This window comes from Chiloscyllium punctatum, chromosome 22, assembly GCF_047496795.1.
Source record: "Chiloscyllium punctatum isolate Juve2018m chromosome 22, sChiPun1.3, whole genome shotgun sequence".
Taxonomy (NCBI): Eukaryota; Metazoa; Chordata; class Chondrichthyes; order Orectolobiformes; family Hemiscylliidae; genus Chiloscyllium; species Chiloscyllium punctatum.
In genome coordinates this window covers 37,995,944-38,015,077 of record NC_092760.1, presented here as the reverse complement: position 1 = coordinate 38,015,077, position 19,134 = coordinate 37,995,944, and the positions used below count along the sequence as shown (strand labels likewise).

At 42.4% G+C, this 19,134-nt stretch overlaps 1 protein-coding gene across 1 annotated transcript in view; it reads right to left on the bottom strand.

Moving 5' to 3' along the window:
• The window catches only part of ptprja (protein tyrosine phosphatase receptor type Ja), a 213,651-nt gene that overhangs the window by 107,218 nt on the left and 87,299 nt on the right, over positions 1-19,134 (bottom strand). Inside the window, exon 14 of the mRNA XM_072592047.1 lies at positions 17,040-17,300. Within this exon, the coding sequence (XP_072448148.1) occupies positions 17,040-17,300 (261 nt within the window). The remainder of the gene's footprint in view (positions 1-17,039; positions 17,301-19,134) is intronic.

The window sequence follows — 19,134 nt, the reverse complement described above, 5'->3', positions numbered from 1 at the left end:
CAATTTAGGAAATAAGAAGGAAAAATGTAGAACCCAGTTGGGTGGAGATCAGGAACAGTAAGGGGAAGAGGTCATGGGAGGGAGTCTTAGGCCACCCAATAATAACGTTGCAGTGGCACAAATAATCGAGAAATATCTGAGGCATGTAAGAATGGAACGGCAGTTGTCATGTTGCGGTTCTGTTCGCCGAGCTGGGAATTTGTGTTGCAATTTCGTCCCCTGTCTAGGTGACATCCTCAGTGCTTGGGAGCCTCCTGTGAAGCGCTTCTGTGATCTTTCCTCCGGCATTTGTAGTGGTTTGAATCTGTCGCTTCCGGTTGTCAGTTCCAGCTAAACGTTGCAGTGGCCGATATATTGGGTCCAGGTCGATGTTCTTATTGACTGAATCTGTGGATGCGTGCCATGCCTCTAGGAATTCCCTGACTGTTTTGTTTGACTTGCCCTATAATAGTAGTGTTGTCCCAGTCGAATTCATGTTGCTTGTCATCTGTGAGTGTGGCTACTAAGGATGTGGTGTCGTTTCGTAGCTAGTTGGTGTTCATGGATAGCAATCCTGATCTAAACCAGGATTTTATGCTTAAACAATGGAGATGATAATGAGATGAGGAAGGAGTTAGCTAAATTAGAATGGTAATGCAAGTTTTTTGGTGGAACAGTTGAGAAACAGTGGAGGACTTTCAAAGAGATTTTTCACAGTGCTCAAGGAAAGTATATTCCAGTCAAAAACAAGGATAGCAAGCCTTTGATAACCAAGGAAATAAAGCAAGGCATCCAAAAAACTCAGGTTTACAAAGTAGCCAGGAGTAGCGGGAAACAGGAAGATTGGAAAAACTTTAAAAAGCAAAAAGAACCACGAGGCAAACAATAAAGCAAGGGAAGATGGATTTTGACTGCAAAGTAGCACAGAATATAAAAACAGGCAGGAAAAGTTTTTTATAAATATATAAAATGGAAAAGAGTAGCTAAAGTGGACCTAGGTCCCTTGCAGGATGAGAAAGGGGAGATAATATTAGGTAATGCTGAAACGGCCGAGGCCTTGAATAACTAGTTTGGGTCAGTCTTCATAGTGGAAAATGTGTCCAACATGCCAAAGAATGATATTAAGGATATGATGGGAGGGGAGGACCTCAATTCAATTGTTATCACTAAAGGGATAGTCCTGAGCAAACTTGAGGGTCTGAAGGTAGATATGTCCCCTGGTTCTGATGGAATGCATCCCAGAGTGCTGAAAGAAATGGTGGGAAGTTACAGAAGATACATTAGTGGTAATTTACCCACTGGATCCCAAGCAGGACCCAGAGGACTGGAAGACAGCAAATGTCACACCGCTGTTTAAAAAAGATGTAGGCAAAAGGCAGGTAACTACTGGCCGGTTAGCTTAACATCTGTAGTCAGGAAAATGCTGGAGGATATCATTAAAGAATAAATAGTAAGATATCCAGATGGACAGGATTCAATCAGGCAGATGCAGCCTGGATTCAGGAAAAGAAAGTCTGGTTTGACAAATTTACTGGAGTTCTTGGTGGATGTAACAAGTGCATTGGATGGAGGGCAATAGGTAGGTGTTGTACACTTGGATTTCTAGAAGGCATTCAACAAGGTGCCACATAAAAGACTCATTCATAAAATAAAAATGCATGGAGTTGCAGGGAATATACTAGATATAGGATGGATAGAGGACTGGTTAACCAATAGAAAGTAGAGAGTTGAGATAAATGAATGCTTCTCTGGTTGGATATCAGTGGTGAGAGGGGTGCCACAGGGGTCGGTGTTGGGCCTGCAACAGTATGTGATATATTTAAGTGATTTGGAAGAGGAGACAGAGTATAATCCTAGTTTGCTGATGACACTAAATTGAGTGGAAATGCAAACTGTGCAGAGGATGTGGAGGGATTGCAGGAGAGATTTAGATAAGTTAAGTGAGTAGGCAAGGATCTGGCAGATGGAGTACAATATTGGTAAATGCAAGGTTATCCACTTTGCAAGTAAAATTAATAATTCAGAGTATTATTTAAATGGTGAAAGACTGCAGCATGCTGCTGTGCAGAGGGACTCGTACATGAATCATGAAAAGTTGACTTGCAGGTGCAGGCCAAGAGAATATTGTCTTTCATTGCTAGAGGGACTGAAATTAAGAACAGGGAGGCTCTGCTGCAATTGTTCAAGGTATTCATGAGGCTGTACCTGGGGTATTGTCTGTAGTCCTGCTTGCTGTAACTTGTAATAGTGCGATCTTGTTACTACTTAGTCTGGAAAACTTCCAGGATATTTTTCTTTTAATTCCTCAATTCCCAGGTTTTCCTTCGGTTTCTCCATCCCAAGGGGCATCACTCCCACCTTGCATGCTGCTAATTTGTTCCCAAGAACAAACTATATTCTTGGAATTGACATTCTGTCAACCACTCCCACTATTACTTCTCCAGTTTTGATTTAGCTGTCCAACCTGATCTTACACTGGGAATGCTACATTTTTGTCCAACTATTCCACAAATTATCACCCTCTTGAGTAACACGTCAGAAAGAATGCAAATGCTTTCATTTCTTACTATTAGAGACTGACCAGATCCAATAGCTCTTAAAATGATAACTTCTTTCCCTTCTCCCCCTATTCTTCTTGAGTATGCTTTACCCACAGAAGTGAAGTCATTAAAGAGATTGGGCATAACCTCAATACCCAGTCCCTCCAGAGGCTGTGCACTCACCTGCAGCTCCTCAACTTTTCTTGGGGATTCCTTTATTACTTCCACTAATCCCACTGGTTTAGCTCCTTTTACCACATCTTTTCTCCCAGTGCCTTTCTTCAACGACCAGCACCAGTACTTTATGTGACCCACCCTACCACAGTGGAAACACCTGAGGCCTTTCATTTCCTGTTCACCTGTGTGAACTATTTCCAGAGTGATCTTTTTCCCTTTTGTGTTCAAGGCGTTCCCCCCCTCCCAATTTCTATCCCTCACGGGATGGAATTCCTTTCAGAAGCTAAATTTCACCTTATGCACCAATGTAAATGTATATTCATCTCCATTTCTGCCACTCTTCTCACTTCTTGAACTTTCTGTTCGTCCACATAAGTTCTTATCATCTCTGGAAGTGAGTTTTTAAGCTCCTCCAGCAGAATAATCTCCCTTACAGCCTCATATGTCTTGTCTATTTTTAAGGTCCGCACCGATCTATCAAAATTGCTATGTTTAGTCTTTCAAACTCAAAATAAAGAAAGAATCAAGCCAGACTAATGTTTCTGAACCGGTGTCTCTATGTTTCTGGTACCAATTCATAAGCACTCAAAGTAATCATAATCTCTTGACCCCCCTCATCTGATAGCACTGCAAATACCTCACTAGCCTCGCCGACCAGCTTAGTCTGAACTAGCATTACCCACAAGTTCTCTGGTCACTTCTTCTGCCTGGCCAATTTTTCAAATAAAATAAGATGCTGAAATGTGGCAATTTTTTTAACATATTTGTATAGACTGCTACCTTCTCCCATCCTGTTAATTTAACTTTCGAAGAACAAAAAAAAATTACAGCATAGAAACAGGCCCTTCAGTCCTCCAAGACTGCGCCGATCCAGATCCTCCATCTAAACCTGTTGCCTAATTTCTAAGTATCTGTACCCCTCTGCTCCCTGCCCATTCATGTATCTGTCTAGATACATCTTAAATGATGCTATCGTGCCTGCCTCTACCACCTCTGCTGGCAACACATTCCCGGAACCACCACCCTCTAGCGTAAAGAACTTTCCACTCATATCTCCATTGAACTTTTCCCCTCTCACCTGGAACTAGTGACCCCTAGCAATTGAACCCCCACTCTGCGAAAAAGCTCTTTGCTATCCACCCTGTCTATACACTTTATGATTTTGTAGACCTCAATCAGGTCCCCCCTCAATCTCCAACTTTCTAATGCAAATAATCCTAATCTACTCAAACTTCCCTCATAGCTAGTGCCTTCCATATCAGGCAACATCCTGGTGAACTTCCTCTGCACCTTCTCCAAAGCATCCACATCTTTTTGTTAATGTGGTGACCAGAACTGTATGCAGTGTTCCAAATGTGGCCGAACAAAAGATCTATACATGTGTAAAATGACCTGCCAACTCTTGTACTCAATACCCCTTCTGGAGGAAGGAACGAATGCCTTCTTGATCACACTATCGGCAAGTGCTGTCACCTTCAGGGTACAATGGACCTGAACACCCAAATCTTTCTGTACATCAATTTTCCCAGGGCTTTTCCATTTGCTGTATAGGTCACTCTTGAATTGGATCTTCCAAAAGGCATCACCTCACATTTGTCCATATTGAACTCCATCTGCCATTTCTCTGCCCAACTCTCCAACCTATCTCTCTATGTTCTGCTGTATTCTCTGACAGTCCCCTTCACTATCTGCGACTTTTACCAATCTTAGTGTCATCTGCAAACTTGCTAATCAGACCATCTATCCCTTCCTCCAGATCACTTATATATACCACAAACAACAGTGGTCCCATCAAGGAGCCCTGTGGAACACCACTGGTCACAGTTCTCCATTTTGAGAAACTCACTTCGACTACTACTTTGTCTCCTGTTGCCCAGCCACTTCTCTATCCATCTAGCTAGAACACCCTGGACCCCATGGGGAACCTTATCAAATGCCTTAGTGAAGTTCATGTATATGATATCTACAGTCCTTCCCTCATCATTCAACTTTGTCACAGCCTCAAAAGAATTCTATTAAAACATGAGCTTCCTTGCACAAAACCATATTACTTAAGCCCATTTTCTTCAGTATGTAAATAGATCCTATCTCTCAATATCTTCTCCAGCAGCTTCCCTACCATTGACGTCAGGCTCACCAATCTAGAATTACCTGGATTATCCTTGCTACCCTTCTTAAACAAGGGGACAACATCTGCAATTCTCCAGTCCTCTAGGACCTCACATGTGTTCAAGGATGTTGCAAAGATATCCAATAAGGCCTCTGTTATTTCCTCTCTTGCTTCCCTCAGTAACCTGGGATAGGTCCCATCCGCACCTGGGGACTTGTCCACCAAGCCTTTTGGAATACCCAACACTTCCTCCCTCTTATGCCAATTTGACCGAGAGTAATCAAACATCTATCCCTAACCTCAACATCCATCATGTCCCTCTCCTCGGTGAATACCGATGCAAAGTACTCATTAAGAATCTCACTCATTTTCTCTGATTCTATGCATATCTCTCCTCCTTTGTTCTTGAGTGGGCCAATCTTTTTATCTAGTTACCTTCTTACTCCTTATATACGAATGAAAATTTGCAACTCCTTTTCTCTTTCTTCTCTCTCTCTTTGCTCCGCTAAGAATGTTCTCTTCATTTCTTCCTCTTCTAACTTAAGCCACTTCATCTGCAATTGAAATTTAGCCATTTCCAAAAATTCTAATGGCCTTTCCAACACATTTATATGCTGAGCTATTTCAGTTATAACCCCTTCTTTTTTCAGAGAGATAGGCAATTCCATCTCCAGCTTGTCTGCCAATTGCAGCAGCTTGTCCTTTGCTCACCATGTGTAAAATTCCCAAAGTCACTTCTTCCACCCCCAGAAAACATTTAGTAACTGAAAGTGTCATTTCTTTCACTTTTACTCTAACCAACTACAAGTAGTCAAAATTAAACAGATTTTTCTCACCTAAGTTTATTTAAGGATCTAGAAAACTAATCGCCTAAGTGTGTTTAAATCTGCTGGGACCTTTCATACCAAAACCTTTCCAAATCTGTCCAAACCCTGAATGATAAGCACCCAAAACTTTACAACATTGAGGTCAAACCCCTCCACTGGTTAAAACCAAACACACAGCAAAGCTCACCTTGCCTTACAATCTGTGACTAGTGTCTGTGAAAGAGAACCTTTAAGTGCCACTATTTAACGAAAAAACAATTCATTTTCCTAACTATAGTAGTGAACACTAATCAAAGGTATTAACAAACCGAACATTCTTTCCTCTAACTAACTACTATCCCTCAACTGAACACATTTCTATTAATATGCTTTCCAATCACAATTGTTAAACATTATGTTAACTTAATTTCTCAAAGTCTACACAGTCTCTTATGCTGTCTTCCTTCTGGTCTTCTGATCCTGCTGTTTTCTACTTGGATCTTCTTTCTTTTTACTGTGTGTGTTTTCATAGAAATGGTACTTTTTGATACACAGTGCCTTCTGAAATTTCTTTGAGAGCAAGAGGTTTATTTCTTTGGATGGCCTTTGCTCTCCTGCTCTATGTTAGTTGGTTCTGCAGTTCAGTGGCAGTTGCTCTGCCCAATTTTCAAAATGCCCATGTTTTTTATTTCTCCAACATCATTCTCTCTCATTGGTCGGATGTTGTCAATACAATAAATTCAAATTCAATTGGGTTATAGCATCCTGGGCATAATTCAAATTACCATATATATTGGTGCATAGGACATTCTCGTGTATAAGTAGACCCCTTTTTTGTTCAAAGATCTGATCATTTTCACATACCTCGTGCATAAGCTGACCCTAGTTTTCAGGGGTCTCTTCCTGATCATATATGTAACCTTAAAGGGCATGATTTGCAAATTTTTGATTCAAATGCAACACCTGCGTTATCACAAATATCTATGATACCGTACGGCAGCTCTTGACCTCGTCTTCCCACTGTTGCTTCAATTCTTTACAAGTAGGTGTCGCATAGAGTTGTACTCCAAATTTGTTGTAGAATTCCCCAAACTTTCCTGACAAAATGGCACCATGAAGAAACAAGTATACAGCACAGTTTAAACTACAAGTTGTTCAAGTTCCACAGAAGACCAACAATACCACAGCTACAAGGAACTTCTGTGTTTGTGAAACGCTTGTTCGAGATTATAGGAAAAAAGCCACACATTTAAAGGCTATGCCAAAGCAGAAGCGTGCCAACCGAGGAAAGATGTCATAACGAGAGGAAAAAGATTGCTGACTGGGTTAATCAGTGTCAGCTGAACAGAAGCATCGTGACTTGACAATGTAGAAGAATTAGCACCAAAAAAAGATGGATTCAGTGATTTCAAAGCCCGTGCTGGATGGTGCAGTAGGTTTGTGAAAAGGTACGATTTAGTGTTTAGACAGGAAACCAAGATCGCCCAACATCTAACAGCAGAACATAATGACAAGTTAATTGGGTCCCATTGCTTTGTAATCAGAAATCAGAAAAAACCGGGTGTAGGCTCGCATGCATCGGCAATATGGATGAAACACCAATGAACTCTGATAACCCAGGGAACAGAACTGTGGACAAGATTGGAGAAAGACAGTTTTGGTTTAGACTACTGGCCATGAAAGGAGTTGATTCACTGCGGTACTTGATTGGATGGCAGATGGAACAAAGTTAAAGCCCATGGTGATTTTAAAACTGAAAACTCTGCTAAAGCTCTGTCCTCGTCCATGAAACAGGTTGGACAGAAGAAGGTGGCTGCAAGACTTAGATTAGGGAGGTCTGAAATATGCAACCACATGGACTTAGAAAGGAAACAAAAAAGTTACTGGTTTGGAATATGTTCAGATCACACAGAGAGTGTTATCAGTGAAATTCGGGGGGGGGTGGGGGCAGGTAGGTTATATCATTTGACAACTTTTTTTTTTATCAGATTACAAGGCGAGGTTAGCTTCTCTGGGTGTTTCAGGTTTTAATTGTCAGAGAGGTCAAAGAGTCATAGAGATGTACAGCATAGAAACAGACCCTTCGGTCCAACCCGTCCATGCCAACCAGATATCCCAACCCAATCTAGTCTCACCTGCCAGCACCCGGCCCATATCCCTCCAAACCCTTCCTATTCATATACCCATCCAAATGCCTCTTAAGTGTTGCAATTGTACCAGCCTCCACCACATCCTCTGGCAGCTCATTCCATACACGTACCACCCTCTGCATGAAAAAGTTGTCCCTTAGGTCTCTTTTATATCTTTCCCCTCTCACCCTAAACCTACGCCCTCTAGTTCTGGACTCCCCGACCCCAGGGAAAAGACTTTGCCTATTTATCCTATCTATGCCCCTCATAATTTTGTAAACCTCTATAAGGTCACCCCTCAGCCTCCGACGCTCCAGGAAAACCAGCCCTAGCCTGTTCAGCTTCTCCCTGTAGCTCAGATCCTCCAACCCTGGCAACATCCTTGTAAATCTTTTCTGAACCCTTTCAAGTTTCACAACATCTTTCCGATAGGAAGGAGACAGAATTGCATGCAATATTCCAACAGTGGCCTAACCAATATCCTGTACAGACGCAACATGACCTCCCAACTCCTGTACTCAATACTCTGACCAATAAATGAAAGCATACCAAACGCCTTCTTCTCTATCCTATCTACCTGCGACTCCACTTTCAAGGAGCTATGAACCTGCACTCCAAGGTCTCTTTGTTCAGCAACACTCCCTAGGACCTTACCATTAAGCATATAAGTCCTGCTAAGATTTGCTTTCCCAAAATACGGCACCTCTTATTTATCTGAATTAAAGTCCATCTGCCACTCCTCAGCCCATTGCCCCATCTGGTCCAGATCCTGTTGTAGTCGGAGGTAACCCTCTTCGCTGTCCACTACACCTCCAATTTTGGGGTCATCTGCAAACTTACTAACTGTACCTCTTATGCTCACATCCAAATCATTTATCTAAATGACAAAAAGTAGAGGGGCCCAGCACCAAACCTTGTGGCACGCCACTGGTCACAAGCCTCCAGTCTGAAAAACAACCTTCCACCACCACCCTCTGTCTTCTACCTTTGAGACAGTTTCTGTATCCAAATGGCGAGTTCTCCCTGTATTCCATGAGATCTAACCTTGCTAATCAGTCTCCCATAGGGAACCTCGTTGAACGCCTTACTAAAGCCACATAGATCACATCTACTGCTCTGCCCTCATCAATCTTCTTTGTTACTTCTTCAAAAAACTCAATCAAGTTTGTGAGACATGATTTCCCACACACAAAGCCATGTTGACTATCCCGAATCAGTCCTTGCCTTTCCAAATACATGGACATCCTGTCCCTCAGGATTCCCTCCAACCACTTGCCCACCACCGAGGTCAGACTCACTGGTTTATAGCTCCCTGGCTTGTCTTTACCACCCTTCTTAAACAGTGGCACCACGTTTGCCAACCTCCAGTCTTCCGGCACCTCACCTGTGACTATCGATGATACAAATATCTCAGCAAGAGGCCCAGCAATCACTTCTCTAGCTTCCCACAGAGTTCTTGGGTACACCTGATCAGGTCCTGAGGATTTATCCACGTTTAACCGTTTCAAGACATCCAGCACTTCATCCTCCGTAATCTGGAAATTTTGCAAGATGTCACCATCTATTTCCCTACAGTCTATATCTTCCATATCCTTTTCCACAGTAAATACGGATGCAAAGTATTCATTTAGTATCTCCCCCATTTTCTGTGGCTCCACACAAAGGCCGCCTTGCTGATCTTCTCTCCCTAGTTACCCTTTTGTCCTTAATATATTTGTAAAAACCCTTTGGATTCTCCTTAATTCTATTTGCCAAAGCTATCTCATGTCCCCGTTTTGCCCTCCTGATTTCCCTCTTAAGTATACCCCTACTGCCTTTATGCTCTTCTAAGGATTCACTCGATCTATCCTGTCTATACCTGACATATGCTTCCTTCTTTTTCTTAACCAAACCCTCAATTTCTTTAGTCATCCAGCATTCCCAATACCTACCAGCCTTCCCTTTCACCCTGACAGGAATATACTTTCTCTGGATTCTTGTTATCTCATTTCTGAATGCTTCCCATTTTCCAGCCGTACCTTTACCTGTGAACATCTGCCTCCAATCAGCTTTCAAAAGTTCTTGCCTGATTCGTCAAAATTGGCCTTTCTCCAATTTAGAATTTCAACTTTTAGATCTGGTTTATCCTTTTCCATCACTGTTTTGAAACAAATAGAATTATGGTCGCTGGCCCCAAAGTGTTCCCCCACTGACACCTCAGTCACCTGCCCTGCCTTATTTCCCAAGAGTAGGTCAAGTTTTGCACCTTCTCTAGTAGGTACATCCACATACTGAATCAGAAAATTGTCTTGTACACACTTAAGAAATCCCTCTCCATCTAAACCTTTAATACTATGGCAGTCCCAGTCGATGTTTGGAAAATTAAAATCCTCTACCATAACTACCCTATTCTTCTTACAGATAGCTGAGATCTCCTTACAAGTTTGTTTCTCAATTTCCCTCTGACTATTGGGGTGGGGGGGGTCTATAATACAATCCCAATAAGGTGATCATCCCTTTCTGGTTTCTCAGTTCCACCCAAATAACTTCCCTGGATGTAATTCCTGGAATATCCTCCCTTAGAACAGCTGCAATGCTATCCCTTATCAAAAACGCCACTCCCCCTCCTCTCTTGCCTCCCTTTCTATCCTTCCTGTAGCATTTGTATCCTGGAACATTAAGCTGCCAGTTCTGCCCACCCCTGAGCCATGTTTCCGTAATTGCTATGATATCCCAGTCCCATGTTCATAACCATGCCCTGAGTTCATCTGCCTTTCCTGTTAGGCCCCTTGCATTGAAATAAATGCAGTTTAATTTATTAGTCCTACCTTGTCCCTGCCTGCCCTGACTGTTTGACTCACTTCTGTTCTCAGCTGTACCCGTCTCAGATCGATCTCTTTCCTCACTATCTCCCTGGGTCCCACCCACCACCTTACTAGTTTAAATTCTCCCAAGCAGTTCTAGCAAATTTCTCTGCCAGTATATTAGTCCCCTACCAATTTAGGTGCAATCCGTCCTTCTTGTACAGGTCACTTCTACCCCAAAAGAGATTCTAATGATCCAAAAATGTGAATCCTTCTCCCAAGCACCAGCTCCTCAGCCATGCATTCATCTGCTCTGTCCTTCTATTCCTGCCCTCACTAGCTCATAGCACTGGGAGTAATCCATATATTCCTACCCTTGAGGACTTCCTTTTTAAATTTCTGCCTAACTCTCTGTAATCTCCTTTCAGAGTCTCAACCTTTTCCCTTCCAATGTGGACAATGACCTCCTGCTGGCCCCCCTCCCCCGTGAGAATATTGTGCACCCTCTCTGAGACATCCTTGATCCTGGCACCTGGGAAACAACACCATTCTGCTTTTTCTCTGCTGGCCACAGAAACCTGTACCTCCGACTACAGAGTCCCCTAACACAATTGATCTCTTGGAAGCCAACGTAACCCTCATTGCATTAGAGCCAGTCACAATACCAGAAACTTGACTGTCTGTGCTACATTCCCCTGAGAACCCATCACCCCCTACATTTTCCAAAACTGCATATCTATTTGAAATGGGTATATCCACAAAAGACTCCTGTACTAGCTGCCGACCTCTCTTACCCTTCCTGGCGTTAACCCATCTATGTGACTGTATCTGAGACTTTCCCCCCTTCCTATAACTGCCATCCATCACATACTGTTGCTGTTGCAAATTCCTCATCACTTCCATCTGTCTCTCCAACCGACCACTCGATCTGATAAGATTCGCAACCAACAGCATTTACGGCAGATATAATCCGCAGTAACCATTAAACTCTCTTTAAACTCCCACATCTGACAAGAAGCACATATCACTGCAAAGGCCATTTTTGCGCCTTCACAATCTACAGACCCAGAAAATAACACCATCTTATTCCTCTGCAAACACTGCTCCAGGTTAAATTAATAGCTATGACTTATATTTTAAGTTTAATCAAGAGACTTATCTCCAAAAACATATAATCAAGAAAGAATCCAATGTACTCACTACTGCAGTCTTTCTCTTGGACAGACTTAAAACAACAATTAACTTATCTGATTCTGTGCAGTGAACTTCGCCCAACAGTTCCTCCAAGATTAGTTGTGAATTTCACTGTTATTTAATTTTCCCAGATGCACTCCGATGTCCAGCGATACACGAATTCAAACAGCAAAGGCAGGTTCTCTCTTTCTCTCTCTCTCTCTCCCCTGTACTGTCCTCACCACATGTTTCCTTTGTCTGTTCTTCTCCCTTTTAAGCTGCTGTTATTTTGACTTTTTTTTCCCCAAAGTTCCAAAACAATGCAACAGCATATAAAACAGTAATTGCTGCTCCTGGAATTTGAGGAAATCATCTCCAAAACCTAAAATACCTCAAAAAAAAGGAGCAGCTCTTACAGCCAGAAATTTTTCCCATCCTCCATCTTGGATTACCCAGAATCCCAAGTGTTGACATTCACTTCGTAACAGATATAATCAAATGTTTCAGTCAATGTTGTTAACAAAATGCTTTAACTGAACAAGATAGAAATCAGGGAAAGTACTTGGGAAGAGATAGAGACTTAGGGTTTCCTGGATATGCAGCTGAATGTCTGAACAATGCTGTAATGTAACTCTGCCATCAGTGGTCATTTGTTAGAGACTCTGCTATCAAGTAAGAACTAGGATAGCTCAGAGCAGTGAGCTCTGCTGCCATATCATATACACACTGTTAAAAAGTGTTTTTTAAAAGAAACCTGCATATCTAACTGGAACTTGTATGAAGAAGAGAAAAATGCACACTTAAATAGGAAGTCTTTTGAAATGATAATGCCCAAGTTACTGAGTTTTCAGTAATTCCAAATTGTAAACTCTTCTCTTTCCCTTTTTGTCTCCCTGAGTGCTTCTGCAAGTGTATGCTTGACTTGGTGCTGTGTATGCCAATGATCTTCTCCTGAGTTTAGGTGTTTGAAGAATCTTGACTTTTGTTTTGGTTTTGGATCCCTTAAAGATTGGGGCAAACCACAGCCTACTTCAAATGGCAAAAGGAAGACCTCTACTCACAGACAAGAGAAAAATAAAGTAATTCAATTCATCTCTCTCTCTCTCTCTCGTTCACAACAAGAGGGAGGGGGCATGCAGGGGAGAAACAAAATTATGGGAATTAGATCAACTGCCAAGTTTTCAACCACTTGTTCTCTCATTAACAGATGATTTAAACATTATTAACCTTCACGAGAGTCCCTTTCCACAATGATCACATTTTATGAATGTTAGCTTGGAAGGAATTGTCAGTGAGGTAAAAACAATGACTGCAGATGCTGGAAACCAGATTCTGGATTAGTGGTGCTGGAAGAGCACAGCAGTTCAGGGAGCATCCAAGGAGCTTCCAAGGAATCCAAGGAATTGTCAGTGGCAAGGCCATTATATAGTTGATGGAAGCCTGCCCCTCAAATAATGTGCAGAGGGTTATATTCACTCATTCAATATGTGAAAGATGTCCATTGCAAATACATATATTGATAATACATTTATGAGTAAAAACATGGTAGTGTTGTCTGGTGTTTCTGAAGTCAAAACCACAATATTTACTCCTACAGCATTTAGCTCATGACCATGCACAGCCTTCAACATACTAAAACTTCAAACTCGATACTGGGAAGGTTCACAAGCCTTGGTCCATGGAATGAGACAGATGTCCTATGGTGAAAAGCTAAGTAAATGGGTCCATGTGCTCAGGAGTTAGGAACAAGACAAGTAATCATGATGAAACATAAAAAGATTATGAAAAGACTTGAAAGGGAGGATAGTTAGGCATGATCTCCCCCCAGCTGGGAAACTTACAAGGGGCAGCGTGATGCCAATCATTTAGGACTGAAATAAGGAAAAAATTCTTCCCTTAAAGAGCTGTGAATCTCTGGAATGTTCTGGCCCAAAGTGATGTCAAAGTGCAAAATATTTTTAAGGTTGAGAGACTTTACATCTCCCAATGAGAATCAAGAGATGAGAGGCAGGAGTGGGTAAAAAAGAATTATTCCAATATTTACCACATCAGTAATCAAAGGGAGAGAAAGCTAAATAGATCATATTCATTCCATGCTGCTGTAGACCCTACTTTCTTCTCTATTCCAAAATTTCAACCATACAGGTTCAGAACTGCTCAGAAAAGGATGTTGACTACGTGCAACATGAAAACACTGTGCCAAATTTTTGAATCCATGAGGTTATTACTGATACCATCCCAGTCAGTAAATACAGGAAACACTATAGCATTAGGATCACTTGCTAAGCTGAAGATTTATTATTTCATTTCAGTTTCGAGTAGGTCAAGCAGGATTCTGGTGACTTTACCTTTAAAACTGGAATTAAAAGGTGAATCACAGTCAAGGCAGCCATGAAATTATTGTTTATTGATGTAAAAGTAAACACCCCAATCATCAATGACCTTTTGAGAAGGAGATCTGTCATTCTGAACTAATTCGGCCTCCATGTCATTCCAGGGTCACCAGCAACATGACTGCACGCTAATTATCCTCTGAAATGGATGAGCAAATCACACATCGTTGTTCATGTCACAGAAACATTCTAACATGCAACTAAAGCAGACAACCTCTGAACAGTAAATAGCAGCAATGAACAATAATGGTCACATTCCATCAATAAATCCAAAAGAAATCTCATCCTGTTGCCTAACGGACTGCACTTTTCCCTTTCCACAGCAGAATCCTTACTTCATTCCAGTACACACATTTCCTCCAAACAATCCTGAATGATCCGAGAAAGATGGAACACATGCAGCTTCAGATGTTTCCAGATACAAACCAAGATCATATCTGAAGTAATATCAGTCTATGAAGATCGTGATATTCAATTTTGAATATCACAATGTGTCAAATTCCTAATATCAACACGTTTGTGCTTACTCTTCGATAGGAAAGAGAGAACATTAAAAGAGAGAGAGAGAGAGAGAGAGATTTTCCATTGGTGATGATCACGGCAGGACAATAGAAATTAGATGTTGACAACATCAGCCCCACCTTGCATGTTCCTTTCCACCTCAGGTTGATCGAGAGACCCTCAGCCAGACCAATCCATATCATTCCAATTCATTCAAATATTCAACCTAATATTAGTCCACAATTCATACTGAACAGCTTCCTTACCTGTTGTAAAAGAAACTGTAACCGGAACTGATGCTGTACCATCTGCTCCGGTGTGAACACGTTGAATGTGTAATTGGGGCTGAAAATGTGTTGCTGGAAAAGCGCAGCAGGTCAGGCAGCATCCAAGGAGCAGGAGAATCGACGTTTTGGGCATGACCCCTTCTTCAGGAATGAGGAAAGTGTGCCAAGCAGGCTAAGATAAAAGGTAGGGAGGAGGGACTTGGGGGGAGGGGCGTTGGGAATGCGATAGGTGAAAGGAGGTTAAGGTGAGAGTGATAAGGTGAGGGTGATAGGCCAGAGTGGGGGTGGGGCGGAGAGGTCAGAAAGAAGATTGCAGGTTAGGAAGGTGGTGCTGAGTTCGAGTGTTGGGACTGAGACAAGGTGGGGGGAGGGGAAATGAGGAAACTGGAGAAATCTGAGATCATCCCTTGTAATTGGGCCCAGGGTTCAGATCCACCACTGTAATCGACTCATCAGTAACAATGCTATTTGAAGGTGGATCTCCAATTGTCTCCACCTTATACCTGTACTCAGCCTTATAGTCTGACTGGCAGTTCCATCTCAGGGTGACTGAAGTAGTGTAGTATTTCACAAAGGATATGTTGGTCACAGCATTTTGAACTACAAATATTAAGCAGATGTTAAGAACAACATCAGCCTCACAATGCCTGCTTCTCCACTCCTCTCAACGATCCAGGAGAGCCTCAGAGGACCAACCCATATCATTCCAATACTGATCCACTGCACTGAACTGGCCATCACAAACATCACATCAACAACCAGGAAAATGCACCACAAGAGATCCTTTAATCTACATGAGGATGTGTCCTGTCGAAATTCCCTGTGCTCTCTTGCCTCAGGACTAGTTTGTTATGAATGTCAACATTACATCAAAAACCAAGGCTGTGTACATGTTGACTAGTTTGGGTGATTGAGATCCAGCTAACGTTCATTCATTTCAACATACTTTACATTCTCCTCTTGTAGTTGCTCAATAATTGAAGTCTAAAAGAATTGTATACATTGCAGCACAGTTACTGCATCCATTCTGTATATCTCAGTTGGCTGCTTCATTGCTGACATAAAGGCAAGTTTATGAGCACTATGTTCTGTATCAATCATCCTCAGGTGAGTCAATGGGTCAAATAATATATAGATGACACATCAACTGACTATTTCACTGCCAGGCAATTGGTTAAATATGATGGAATTATTCCAAATTGGTGGAGTCTCAGAACATAATGATCATGGACTCGTAAATCCTGGGGCCTAGGTTAACATGTGGGGACACAATTCAAAGCCAGTCACATGACAGCTGATGAAATTTCAGTTCAATTCATTAGTAAAACTGTACAACCAGTCGTAATCTGGTGACTTTACCATTTAAACTGGAACTAGAACGTGAATCCCAGTCAAGGTAGCCATGAAATCATCATTTATTGGTGAATGAAGTGTTCCTTTACCATCAAAAGCCTTTAGTGAAGTAGACTGGTCATTCTGAACTGATTTGGCCTCTATGTTATTTTAGGGTCACTAGTACGCATGTTAATTATCCACTAAAATGGACAAGCAAACTACACAAATTCACTGGCCATGTCGTAAAAACATTCTAACATGCAACTACAGCAGGTAATCCTCCAAACAATAAGTATTAGCATTGAACAAAATCAGTCAAATTCCATCAATTAATGCAAAAGAAATCTCATCCTGTTGCCTAACACACCGCACTTTTCACATCAGATTCCTCACTTCATTCCAGTACATAACACTTCCTCCAATACAATCCTGAATCAGTTCAGAAACATGGCACATATGCAACTTCAGATCTTTCCAGATACAAACCAAGACCACATCTGAAGTAACCTCAGCCGCCCCATCTGAAGATTGTTACAAATTCCTGGTGGTGTCAACACATTTATGCTTACTCTTAGGTAGGAAAGAGAGAACATTAAGAGAAAGAGACTTCCAGGTTGGCCCATTGGTGATGATCACAGCACAACAGTGGAAAGGAGACGCTGAGAACAACATCAGCCCCATCTTGCATGTTCCTTTCCACCTCAGATTGACCTAGGAGAGCCTCAGCAGGACCAATCCATATCATTCCAATTCATTCAAATATTCAGTCAAATATTAATATCCATTCCAATATCAATTCAAAGGCCATATTAAGCAGCTTCCTTACCTGTCGTAAAAGAAACTGTAACTGGATCTGATGCTGTACCATCTCCTGCCAGTGTCAACACTCTGAACGTGTATTTTGTCCCAGGGTTCAGATCCACCACTGTAATAGACTCATTAGAAACAGTGCTATTTGAAGACACATCTCCAATCGTCTCCACCTTATATGTGTACTCAGCCTTATAGTCTGACTGGCGGTCCCATCTCAGAGTAATTGAAGTGGTGTTGCGACTCACAAGGGTTACATTAGTCACGGCATTTGGTGCTGCAAATAGAAATCAGATGTTGAGAACAACATCAGCCTCACCTTACCTGCTCCTCTCCGCCTCCCAATGATCCATGACAGCCTCAGTAGGACCAATCCATATCATTCCACCTCTGATACACGACATAGATGTGATGTTTGATGGTCAATTCAAAGCCAAACTCCCTCCAAGAGTTCCTCGAACCTTTCTCCTAGATGCTGAAGTGTCTCTGTGCTCTCTTGCTTCAGGGCTGGATTATTATAAATTTTTATGTTAAATCACAAGCCAAGACTGTAAACAAGTTGACAGGTTTGCCTGATTCAGGTCTGACTAGCTGTCTTTCATTTTGATATCTTAGACATTCTCCTCTTGCACTGAAGATGCAACAGAACTGGTTCCACACAACAGGAGTTATTATAGTCCATCTGCGATTCTTCAGATTTATGCTTGATTGCTGACATAAAAGCAAGATTATGAGCAGTGTCTTCCATATCAATCACCCTCAGCAGGCCAATGGAGTAAATGTTATATTGATGAGCAATCAACCCACCATTTCACCACCAATGTTAGTAAATTGTGACACGATTACTCCAAGCAGTGAACCACCGACTGAGTCTCAGAGGACAGTGGTAATGTCACTTGACTCATAAATCCAGGGGCCTAGTTTAATTTGTGGGGACATGATTCAAACCCAGTCACACAGCAGCCAATTGAGGTTGAGTTTAATTCATTAATGAAGCTGTTTATTGGTAGGAGTCTGGTGACTTTACCTTTCAAACTGGAATTAAAAGGTGAATCCGAGTCAGGAAACTGTTGTTTACTGATGTAAAAGAAAACACTTGATTCACCAGCGACCTTTAGGGAATGGGATCTGCCATTCTGAACTGGTTTGGCCTTCATTTGTCTCCAGGCTCAACAGTAACATGACACTAGTCGACAGTGTGGTGCTGGAAAAGCACAGCAGCTCAGGCAGCATCCGAGGAGCAGGAGAATCGATGTTTCAGGAATAAGTCCTTCATCAGAAATGAGGTTGAGTCCCAAGGGGGTGATGAGATAAATGGGAGAGGGGTGAAGCTGGGGGGAAGGTAGCTGAGAGTGCTAGAGGCAGATGAAGGTGGGGGTGATGGTGATAGGTTGACTTGGAGGGTGGAGCAGATTGGTGAGAAGGAAGATGGACATGTAGGACAGATCATGAGGGCATGCAGAGGTGGAAGGGTGAAACTGGGATAAGGTGGGGAGACGGGAAATGAGGAAACTGGTGAAATCCACATTGATGCCGTGGGGTTTGAGGATCCCGAGTGGAAGATGAGGCGCTCTTCCTCCAAGCGTTGGGTAGTCAGGGAGTGGCAGTGGAGGTGGCCCAGGACCTGCACGTCCTTGGCAGAGCAGGAGGGGGAGTTGAAGTGTTCGGCCACGGTGTGGCAGGGTTGGTTGGTGAGGGTGTCCTGGAGATATCCTCTGAAGCACTCTACAAGTAGGCGTCCTGTCTCCCCAATGTAGAGGAGACCACATCGGGAGCAATGGATGCAGTAAGTGATATGTGTGGAAGTGCAGGTAAAACTCCAATGGATGTGGAAGTCTACTTTGCAGCTTTGGATGGAGATAAGGAGGGAGGTGTGGGCACAGGTTTTGCAATTCCTGCAGTGGCAGGGAAGGTGCCGGGAGGGGAGGGGGGCATGGACTTGACAAGAGAGTCGCAGATGGAATACTCTTTAGGGAAAGCAAGTAGGGGTGGGAAGGTACTGGTGGGGACATTGGGAGAGGAAGAAGCAGAGGACCTGGAGATCCTAGTCATGGCAGATGAAGGTGTATAGGGACTGGATGTCCATGGGTAAAAATGAGACGTTGGGGGCC